Here is an 11,882-nt window from a genome sequence, read left to right as displayed (position 1 = left end):
TATGCTGTTCTGTGTGCCTTCCTTTACTGAGGTGCTCTACCCAAGGTACTGTTGGTTGGTTAAAGGGGCCTTCCCCTGTGTCTCTCCCTCTCCCTAATGCATTAGGGGTGGAACAGTTCATTTGGCACAGTGCAGAGGCGTTACATTATTATACGTGGGACCTATGGAGGATGGAGGCTTTTGCTTCGTGCCAAGCTTTCCAACAGTACGAACACCGGCAGCTACTGACCTGAGAGAGCGCACACCATCTCCAGACAAGTTGACGTGCAGCAGCTGTAAATAAATCAATGCGCATATAAAACAATAACTGACACAGAAAAACAAAGTAGCCAGGACATTTCTAGTAACTTCATCTAACTAATGAATGTATTATGGAGCATGCACGATGGTCTTCATGTGACAGCTCTTTATATTGTTATAATCATTTCCTCCTTCAGTTAGGGTCAGGTGGGAATCCCTCCTGATGTTTCTCCGGGGGGAATCCCAGACCCCTGCCTGTGTTCACGCTGTCAGTGTGCTTAAAATAATGTTAATTCTTCTGAGGCACTAATTTAAAAGTTTCCTTGATAAATGACTGTTGGTTAGTGTTAAACTACTGAGGATTTTTTTATTATTCTGTATTGCGTTCTTGCCTTGATGACGTCGTCCAGTCTAAAAATATGAGAAATTAAGTGTAAACCCCCCCAGAAAAGAACAACATGAACTGAATCGAACCAAAAACTGTGACTCCAAATCCGTGATATGAACCGAACTGTGGGTTTTGTGAACCGTTCCACCCCTAATATGATTTCCATTTATTTCTGCAGTAAGTAGTTTTACATGTTGTTAATGAAGTCGTCTCCAAAGTTAATCATCCGTCTCAGAGCGCTCAGGATCAGAGAGTCAACATCATCATCGATGTCGATTTCTGAACTGTAGTTCTTCACAGGAAAGATGCAGTTCACTGGAATACCAAGCTGAGAGCTTAAGTCTGTCATCTAAGATTTAAAGAAACAATAATATGTCATCTACAGTGAGCTCATAGCTAAAAATTACATTCATGTAACAAACTATGAGATGACAGATACCCACCTTTTTCTTCAGGTGTTTGCTCTTGTAGACGTTCCTCAGATCTTCTTCCATTTCATCACAGGCCTTGTCAATTTTAGTGACAATAGCTACTTGGGGAATTCCTGAAGAAAGAGAAATGTATCAATCAAACTTTATTTATCTAGCATCTTTCATACAAGCTAGTGTAGTTCAAAGTGCTTTGCAATTAATTGATTGACAAACCAATAATAAGACAGAACAACTGACAACATGAAGAAAAGGAATAAAAAAACTAATAAATTAAAAGACAAAAATTGAGACCAGTACACACAAAATATATATATATATATTTTTTTTTTTAAGTAAGTAAAATAAGAGAGAAAGGAAAAAGGGTTTATTAAATATTAGAGTAAAAATTAGGTTAAAAAAGAGATTAAGAGACAAAAGAAACAAACAAAATATGATAGGATATAATTACAGAATGATAATAATAGAATAATGTAAAAAAGTATATAAAAAAAAAAATAAAGCATCAAAACATATATAATAAAATAGAAGAAAGCCAGGCTGAACAGGTAGGTTTTCTTCCAGCTGTTTTCAGGTCCTCAGGCAGTCTGTTCCAGCGGCTTGTAATGTGGTAACTAAACGCTGTCTCGCCGTAGGTTTTAGTTTTGACCTTTGGAACCTCTAAGAGACTCCTGCCAGAGGACCTGGGGAGCCGTACTGGTCCATACACCATCAGCAGTTGTGATATATATGCTGGTGCAAAACCATGAACTGCTTTAAAAACAAGTAAAATATTTTTTAAATAAATACGAAAACTAACAGGTGACCAATGTAAAGGCTTTAAAATGGGTGTAATGTGTTCTCTCCTGATTTGTGAGAGTTTTGGGTAGACCAGAAAGTCCAGCCTGCTTGTGATAAAAGTGTGAATCAAGCTCTCTGTCTGAGAAGTGGTTGCACTTTTTAAGGTGATAAAAAGCAGATTTCATTTATAACCTGACTTCAATTAACTTTTGCTGTTCATTTGGTTTATGGCCTAAAAACATTAGAGCTGCATGTTCAACACTGTAAACCACAAATTCAAGAAATGCTGGCTAGACCACTTCAAATTAAAGTGGAGCAGCAGCATCTCAGCTGCAGACAGGAAGAGACTGGACTAACTGATAAAGAAGGCCAGCTCTGTCCTGGGATGCCCCCTGGGAGAGAGGAGAATGATGGACAAGCTTCTTCTCTAATGAACAATGACTCCCAGCCATGAAAGACACTCTGACTGCACCTCAGAGCTTCAGAGACAGACTGCTACATCCAAAGTGTGAAGGAGAGAAATCACAGCTCCTTCCTCCCTGCAGCTGTCAGACAACCAGCACTCCCAGTAGCCCCCCCCCCAACCTGGACAATATGACACACTGCACTTTTTAATGTCAAATACTGTGCAATATTAGTATTTCATGTATACTACTAATTTCAATTCAACTGTGCCATATACATATAATATACATATATGTTTTCTTTCACTTTAATCTATGCAATAACAATATCATCTCTGGTATATTATCACTCAGTACCAATATTACTATATAATATATAGTATATAGTATATATTATATAGTATATATAATAACATCACAAGGAGTTTATTATATATTTTTACTATTAATATTGTTCATATTGTTTTTCCTACTTATTTAATTTCTGTAATAATTCAGATTTCCCCATTGTAAGAGTAATAAAGGAATATCTTATCTTATCTTTTCTCTAATGGGAAATGCGTGTTTCCTGTAACTGTGGTCAGTCTGAGTTGATAAGTCATTTGCTGCAGATATTAATATTTATTCCCTCCTCCAATATTTTACACCTCTGAACAAAAAACACATTAAAATACATGCTGAATGAGCCTAAAGCTCAGTTTTCAGCTGAGCCACTTTCCTTCCATTTAACTAGTGCTAAACCTTTAGTACGGTCAGTAAATAAGGAGAAACACAATTTGGCTGTTTATCTCCATAAAGAGGAAATGCAAATCCTCAGTAAATATGTTCATAAGAGTGAACAGCCATGCTGACTGCTCTGTGTGACTTAACTTATGCACTTACATTCTGTTAGCTAAATGCTAACATGTTGATCTTTAGCAGGTTTAATGCTAACCATGTTCACCATGATGGCACTGGGCAAAAAGTCAGAGCATCAGTAAAGAGATTACAATTCATTGTGGATTGATTATGAATATCAGTACATCATTTTCATCCAATATTTATTGAGATATTTCAGTTGGAAATTGTTCATGTGTTTATATATAATTAATTATCAGATTGTTTATTATTTCTATATAGTTCTCAGTTGGGCTGCAGTCTGTACATTCATGAACATTATCACACTCAGCTTTACTGTGACACTGTACATGAAACTATATTATAACATCTGTTTCAATGGCTGATTCTCTTTTCTAAAACACTTACCCAGGTCACTGGCTATTTCTCTGACTTCTTTCATCTTCCGCATAACGGACTCTTTAATTTCTGATGTGCTAGCAGAACAGACACAAACCAGAAGATGAACTCTGTCATCCACAGAGGGTGAAGAGTTGTAGTCAGAGGCCTTGTCTGACAGTGCAGATGCAGGATTGAACTGTAAAATAATATAAGAATACATATAAATAATGATGCATGAACATAAACAGAATCTACAAACAAATAGATTAATATCTACTGAACTACAATATCATTCTGTGAGAGAAATAAACAAATCTATTGTTAACAAAAAATAACTGACATTAATAAATAGACTTACAGGATAAATAAAATACCTTTAGGAGACCCGTATTCAGAGTTTTACTTCTTGTTATAACAAGAAGCTGAGCAAATATTTCTCATCATGACGTCATCACTATGCTGCCGTACAAACTAACTTGTTTTACTGAATCAAGTGAACTAAGTTAAGTGTTACAGTCGTACCGTGTAACCATCAGGCACGTGTCCCTTTAAGGCCAGTTTGATGTCTTCCACACTGAGTCCGTTTTCACCATTGTTCTCCAGTCCCCTGATGTCATTAAAGACAAAAGGGTAGAAGTCCCCTCTGTCTCCTTTCTTAATCTTGTGAGTCTCACACTGAAAGAAACATGAATAAAATGTGTTGGATTTATGACAACGGCCCCATCTTTTAACTACACTGTAAAAACGAAACCTTGAAATTATTTGCCTTACTATGATTTTTAAATAAACTGAACAAAAATATGTTGTGGCATTGTAAACTATATCATGGTATATGCTTCAACTAACTTTATTATTATATTATATCAACTGGAATTTGCAACAGAAAACCTCATAAAAAGATTTTTTTATAGCCATTAGATGGCAGGCCAGTATGAAAGTAGAATCGTACCATAAAGACAAAGAACAGCACGCCATGACTTGCATTTGTGTAACTGTAATTCACAACTTGTGAAAGCACATCTTAGAGTTTTGCAATTGTAACTTCTGATCTGCAAAACTGCCAAAACACTAAGTGTAGTTTCATACCCGCAAGCCTGCACCATAGGATTTATGTTTGAATCTTTATATATGTGCGCTCAGGTGCTTCATCCTTATCACATGAATTTTGGCACGATTCTCTCAGACAGAGTGTGCCAAAAATTAAACAAGCACTACTCACAATATGCATTCAAGAAACTGTAAGAAGCATCTGTTCTACCATATGCATCTAGTAGCAACTTGAAATTGCTCACCTTACAATGATTTTTAAATAAACTGAATAAAAAATATTAGGTGGCATTGTTAACTATATCATATTATTTGCTTCAACTAACTTTATTAAGTTTCTTGTGTAAAGGTGGCCTAAATAGATAATATATGTTGGCAAAACTCAAAATTGTACATACACCAACTACAGCCCTCTCTAATTGGCCATGAGTAGGTATGTTCACATGCAAAGTTGGGTATATTGATAATAACTAACTTGCTATTACCTTATAAGGTCCACCTAGATAAAACTGCAGTTAGACAGCTCCACAAATTACAGCTTCCACAGTGACCATTAAAGTAAACAAACACCTCTCTCAAACAGAGTCGATAAAAATGTTTTAATCCTAATGAAGGGAAGATTTATAGCAGGCTGGTTGTATAATACTGCATACATTTTATGTAAGTGGACCAAAGGAATTGGTGAGTGTATATGGACAGCCTGAATACTCTTTATGGCAGCTGTTGCTCAAGAGGTACACTAAAAAAAAGAATTGTTGAATTAATGAAATGCACTTATACCCATTTTAATTGATGTCTATTTTGTGTTTTAAAACCTAATCCCCTTTCATTAAATTTAACATAAACTTAAGACTTGTTCAAGCCAAAAAAGCCAGTTGAGTTAGTAAAACATAAGATTGTTGTGTGAAACGCACAATCAAAAGCGTACACACTAGGATTGTCCCAGATTTGTTTCCATAGGCCAACAAGGCACATGCTCAGAAGCTGAGCTCATGTGCATCAACATCATTGGCGTGCATGGCGCGAACAGGCGAGCGGCATCTTGGGATTTTGAGCAGCTGTGGAGGATGTAACTGAAAAATGTTCAAATACATTTTACTTTTAATTTGAAGTGAGAGCAAAGGCCATGTAAATTACAGAGGAAACATGGAGTATCTGTCAAGATTCAATTAATAGATTAGCTGATAAAGTCTCTCACACTGCCATGCATTGAGAGGACAACATTGCAGAGGACTTGTGATCCGTACCATAAACAATAGCAAAATACAAGGGCAGCTTTAAAGTAGTTACCTTAAACCTTAAAAGTATCTTACAATTGAGTAATTTGGGGTTTATGACCAGATTACTTTTCCATGCAGTCAGTCTAATTTTTTTTTTTACTTTTTGGCAATTTAGATTTTGTTTCTGCATATACTTTGTAACTAAGGTTTAATTGTTGTGTTTTTAAAGATGTTGAGGATAACCATCAGACTATGGAGCAGACGGTCCTGGGAGTCTTTGCCATAAAGAAAGAAGGTGCAGAACCAACAGATAAGCTGGAAGATGTTGGAATAATCATAGATGGTGTGGAAGTGCTTCATGACCTTGGTAATGTTGCAAATGCACTGGTTATTTTATTTGGCCTCATTTACTCACTGGACTTGAGCTACCCAACAAACTTGAAGTACACATTTGAGGTTCTGCCAAAACTTGTGATGGAATTAAATGGCAACAACCTCTCAAGAAAGGCCCAAGTGTTAAAAAAAAAACTATTTGAAGGACAATTTTAGACAAGACAATCCAAGTGGAATGTGGAACACTAAAGACTGGTTCATGTTCTGAAGAAGCACAGAGGAAAACTTGAAGGAGAGGTATCATCCTAAACTATGGAAGAAACTGTTTTTTGATCTGCATATTGAACTGTGATAATAAGGAATGGAATACCCTTGGTTTCAAATGATTGGTGAATCTTTAACAGACTTTCAAAATGTTCACACTAGAAAAAGAATGAGAGTACCAATTAGAAACTATGCCAGAGGTTGCATTTTAAGCTAGTTAAAGTTGTAGCAAGAATAGGAGGGTTGAAAACATCTGAGGTTCAAAGATAGAGTGAGTGCACAGAGACAGACACAGGCACTATTAACATGTTATTTGTGATTCAAAAGTTGCTCTGTGATAAATTCTACATGACATGGGACTGTTTAAAAAAAAAAACCCAATTACTTATTTTATTAACAAGTACTACCTTACCTAATATGTCTTATTCCATTATGCCATGTAGTCCAATTGTTGGTGGTTTAGTCTTTTTAATTTGAATTTGTTGTCAATATGAAGAATAGAAAACTAAATAAGATACCCTGGAGCCCAGTTATGGAACAGAAATGTGTCTTTACTTACTGATTCTCTTTTATTTTTGTTAAAATAAACCAATAACCCACTTACATGACCAGCAATGTCAGAGGCTGCCAAATGAGTGAGTGGGTGCCATGGTTATTTATTGTTTTGTGACTGGTTACATATTGTGAAGAACAATGTATGAAGATAGTTGACTTACAAGGTAACAAATCAGTCTTGTTATGTGACATGTAGTGTAACGACGGGAACACACCGAAGAACGGCGAAAAGTGGCCTGCTGCCAGTTGTCATGCAATCTCAATGTAAACTCACAGTCATAGACTGTATATAAAATGGACGTAACATCCGTGATGTCACCCATTGGTTTGTGGACTGCTGCTCGGAGGCCAATAGTATCAGATCTGAGCAGCGCCATCTTGAAAATTTCAGGTGCATGCTGGGAAAAATAAAAACACAGATTCTACTTATATTAACATCAGGAGGGGCATGAGGCGGAGATGCTAACGTTACGTTACCGGCGAAGTTAACTCTTGCTTTGTTAGCACACGGTGACTTGTAACTTAAACTTTACTCTTTGTCAGTAATGCACGTTAATATTTACTATGATATTAATTGAGATTCTAATTTTGGCTAAAATAAAATGCAAGTCATTTTGAATGGGAAATGCAATGTTACTTACCGAAACATCTGAATATCCGAATGTTACACAAAACTCTGAACTAAGAAAACAGTCGTTGTGAGACAAGTTCACGGCTATCTATTTCCATACAGTCTACGTCTATTGCCTATCTGTCCGCGCTCCTGACCCTGTGAACCAATCAACCTGTCAATCACCACGTAGCCACGCCCTAATGCATACCCTGCTTTATCGTCACATATAAAATCAGGGAGGCCAAAATGTCCCAAATGAACATCATACTGCATTGAAGAAGGCTTTAAACTAGCGATTGAGACCATAAACACATTTTGAAAACGTTTACTGAGGTTAGAAATCAAGTGAGAAGTTGGTGAATTCTCCATTGACTTGTATAGAGACGGAAGTCCTTTTGACACCAAAACGGTCAAAATACTAGAAATAATCCATTTGCAAAAGATAATTAGTTGTCATGACTTTTACTGTTTGAAATTTTTAGTATGTAGAAATCAAAATGTTAAGTTTTTATACACATGAAAGATAAACTATCTGAATAAAAAATTATTAATTAGTACAACTAGAGGTGAATTTCTTCCAAACTTTGTCCTCAAAATTCAAAAATCTAGTACAGTCAGTAGCCTTGAAATTTTGAGTTTTCATGAACTTTTTTCTTTTACAGTGTAGCGTCTTTGTAATTTTCACAGCTTTGTGGCTTGGACCAGCATGAAAGAAAATATCTGTTTTGAAGCATTTGATACAGTAAATATTCTGCCATCTGGTATTGCTTTTGTATGTAAGGATGAAACAATTAAAATATAAATGGCCATTTATACACCATTAAATCTGTTCACCTTTAAATGAGTCTACAGCACATGACATTTGGTGTGTTGAAGTGAGGCAGCGAATCTGCCTCACTTCAAATTTGAAAAGTTGATAATGTGTCGAGGGTAACATCACTAACAGTAATATCAGCTGGAGATAAGATAAGAATCCTGAAAGTATTAGTAGAGGGACAAGAGGAGTTATTTTGGGACAGTTTACGTACCTTTTTGGTGAAACTTTGGGAAACATTGGTGATTGCACTGGCTGCAGCTGGAATGCCCATCCTGTCTCTTACACAGCTGCTGACAGAACTGATGAAGCTGGACTTTCCAGCACCGATTGGCCCGTAGACCATGATCCTGAGATGTTTGACATCAGGGTTTCCAGGTTGATAATCCCTCACATACTGCAGGTCTTCCTCTTTGTTGCTGTGTAAAAAAGGTTGAATTGGATTTTAGATTAAATGCACAAACTTTCACATCAGTATAGATAGAACTTTATTAACAAGGTGGTGTCTGAAATCACTCCGTCATACATTCATTCACTTCTCTTTATATAACAGTCAGCTAAAAGTTTATATAGTTTATACTGTATTCACAGTGACAATATTACTTTAAGTTAAGATTAATATTCTGTATTGTCATTTCTCAGCACTCACATATATTTAAACAAAATGGATTTGACCCATCCTTATACCCGCTGCCAGTGGTCAGGGTTCTGACAGGAGTATTAACCCTAAAAAAGTTTGTGGTGGAGACGCACATCCAAAAAATGAATGACAGGTGCTGAATCAAACAATGCATGAAGAACAAAAGAAGGTGCGCAGGTGCTCAGGTGGTTAGAGTGCATGCCATATACGCAGCCGACCCGGTTCAAATCCCAGCTGGTGGTCCGTTGCTGCATGTCACACCCCTCTCTTTCCTGTTTCCTGTCTGTCTACTGTTATATAAAGGCGTCTATGCCAAAAAAAACTTTAAAAAGAACAAAAGTGTTTAATCTGAGGAAAGAGCAGATTGCTCCAAACGTCACGACTGGTTATATCCTAATAAACCGTCTGCATTGGGAGCTGCAGTGATCAGACTCTTCTTCTGTTCTTTAGGAGTATTAACTCTAACATTCATGTCTTTGATGGTGAGAAGAAACACAAACATGGAGAACATGCTAACTCCAAACAGAAAGGACCTGTTTGAACCCAGAAGCTTCTTCATGTGAGATGTCAGATTACTGATGATTAAACATTACATTTACCTAAAGAACCATCATCCATTACTTTTAGTTTACTTATTTCTTTTAGCTTCCTACTTCAACTGTTGTGTAGCTAATTCATCAGTTTATCCATTACTTTTAGCTAAGTCTAGAAACTAATTCAGTTGGTTATAAATTAACATTCTAGCTAATTATTTCATCCATTCACCTGTTTATAGTTTACTTATTTCATTTAGATATCAACAACTGATATTAATACATGATTGTATCAAACTATTTCAGCTGGTTCTTCATTACTTTTGGCTGATTTCAGCAGGTATAATGTTTACTGTCAGTGACTGTTAGTTTGTTAGCATGGTAGCATTAGCTCATTAGCAGTAAACACAGCTGAGGGTGATGGGAATGTCTTTAGTCTCATTTGGACATAAACCAAAATAACATTTGGTCAGAAAAACAAACAGAAATGATCTCAGAGAGGTCAATGTTGAGAAGCAGAGACACAAATAAAGTCTGCTGTCAAATTTATATTTACTCACCTCCAAGATATTTTTCTCCATGGCTCTCTGAAAGCTGACAAGAAAACAACATTAAAAGACATTCAACAGTAAATATAATCAGAATCATGTTGTGGGATGTTCTTAAATTAATTTCATAACTTACTGGGTGAAGGAGGTGGGGTTTTTGGTTCTAGAAAGTAAAACAGATACAATATGTAAGTAGCTAATGGAGGACAGCTAAAAATGCATAAAAGAGTGATACAGTTAGGGTAAAACTGCAGATACATTAAATGTGCATAATTCTCCCACTGTTGCATCATGTGATATGAATAAAGTTTGAACTTTGTTCTGCAGGTAGTTTCATTACTTACGTGGAGGTGGTGAAGGTGCTGGCTTTGAAAATAGGCCTCCCATAGCTGGAAAGTGAGAAATAAATGGAACACATTAATTATAAATATAATTATATTTTAAACTATAAATACAATGATGGTTAAAATTACAAGCAAGTAGGACAGTCTCACTCTATACGTTGCATATACAGTAAATATATTGAGCCTTTATATTCATGCATACAATAATAACTTTCTTAATATTTTTTGTATCGTATGTCCTGTGTTAAAATAAAAAATAATTCAGCTAAAAGTAATGTATAAACAGATTAAATAGTTAACTAACAAAGGTATAACCAGTGGTAATAGCTGACTAAACATAATGTATTAATAGTTATTGTTCATTAGAATGGATTAACAGTAATGGATAAAGATAAACAGGTAATAGATGAATGGTTGAAAGGTGCAGATGTTGTTACTCCATGTTTTTGTTTTGTCTTACTAGTAATATTCAATAACATCCAGTTTATAATCCTTTCATAAGAACTTGTTTTGGTGGTGCTGATGAAGGGCTACTCTGGGTTACAGAAAGTAATAAAAGTAGAAAAAGACTTAACTGATCTTAATCTGCTCAAAAGGTGCTGAGAACAAAAAGTGACTAGCAGGAGAAGAACAAACACTTACTTTAAACAAAACCAACTAAAAACGAAATGAAGATTTAAAAAAAAAAATACAGGTCCCTGTGTCAAAGTAAAAAATGGTGTGTTATTTCATTATTTGTACAAAAAAAGGAACTTACTCAGGTAAAAAAGAAAATTAACAAAGTGGCCTCAGGGCTGAATTTGTTTTTAATATTTATTTTTTCCAAATTCCGTGGCCCGGAAATTATTTATTGACCTTTTCTTCGGATGTGTGAGGGATCTGTAGCAGATCAGAGCGGAGACCAAACCAAAAGCAGTCCTAACTTTCACAGTAGGACTGTATAAGTCACTTTATCAAGATTTAATATTTTTTCAGGCGAGAAAAGTTGATCAAAATAAAGCCTGTTTGTAAATCTGCTGCAACGCTTTCAGGCATGTGAAAAGTCAGCCGGTCATCTCAGCTGTTAGACTCTGATCTGAGTCTGATGATGATGAACCGACCATCTAAGGGAGAAATGATCTGATGATCCGCTGTCAGTCGTGTTTCGGGGCTAAATATACAATAATCACCACATTTCAATAAATATGAATGTAGCTTATTAACAGGACCGCCCTGTAGAAACCATTTACCAAACCATTTAGTTAAAAAAAAACAGCATAAATTCCCAAACGCAGTTAGTGTGGAGAATGAGATGTTAATTTGTTCAGAGAGTTGGTGAAAACTGTGAAAAGACTTGGCTCTCTCTCTCTCTCTCTGAAGGCTTGAATGATATGAAATTGATAATATCAAGGGTGAAGACTCTGGGCTACTGAAGATAATTTCAGCTACTTTAAAATAAAAATATCCTGACAGCTCTGATGGAGCTATAAGTTCTGCTTTATTATAAAGAATCACACGTATAAACCTGAGTCTG

The 11,882-nt window shown here is 35.9% G+C and overlaps 1 protein-coding gene across 1 annotated transcript; it reads right to left on the bottom strand.

Annotated features, from left to right (window-relative positions):
- Window positions 1-798: 798 nt before the first annotated feature.
- LOC133992673 (interferon-induced protein 44-like) lies at window positions 799-6,085 on the bottom strand. The gene is made up of 5 exons (XM_062431358.1): window positions 5,969-6,085; window positions 3,981-4,133; window positions 3,486-3,654; window positions 1,072-1,172; window positions 799-977 (listed from the first exon to the last, which is right to left on the bottom strand). The coding sequence occupies exons 1-5, from the start codon at window positions 6,083-6,085 to the stop codon at window positions 816-818; spliced, it is 702 nt and encodes a 233-aa protein (XP_062287342.1). The 3' UTR covers window positions 799-815.
- Between the last annotated feature and the right edge of the window lie 5,797 nt (window positions 6,086-11,882).

Source organism: Scomber scombrus, chromosome 13 (genome assembly GCF_963691925.1).
Source record: "Scomber scombrus chromosome 13, fScoSco1.1, whole genome shotgun sequence".
NCBI classification, from domain to species: domain Eukaryota; kingdom Metazoa; phylum Chordata; class Actinopteri; order Scombriformes; family Scombridae; genus Scomber; species Scomber scombrus.
This window is presented reverse-complemented; position numbering and strand designations above follow the sequence as displayed.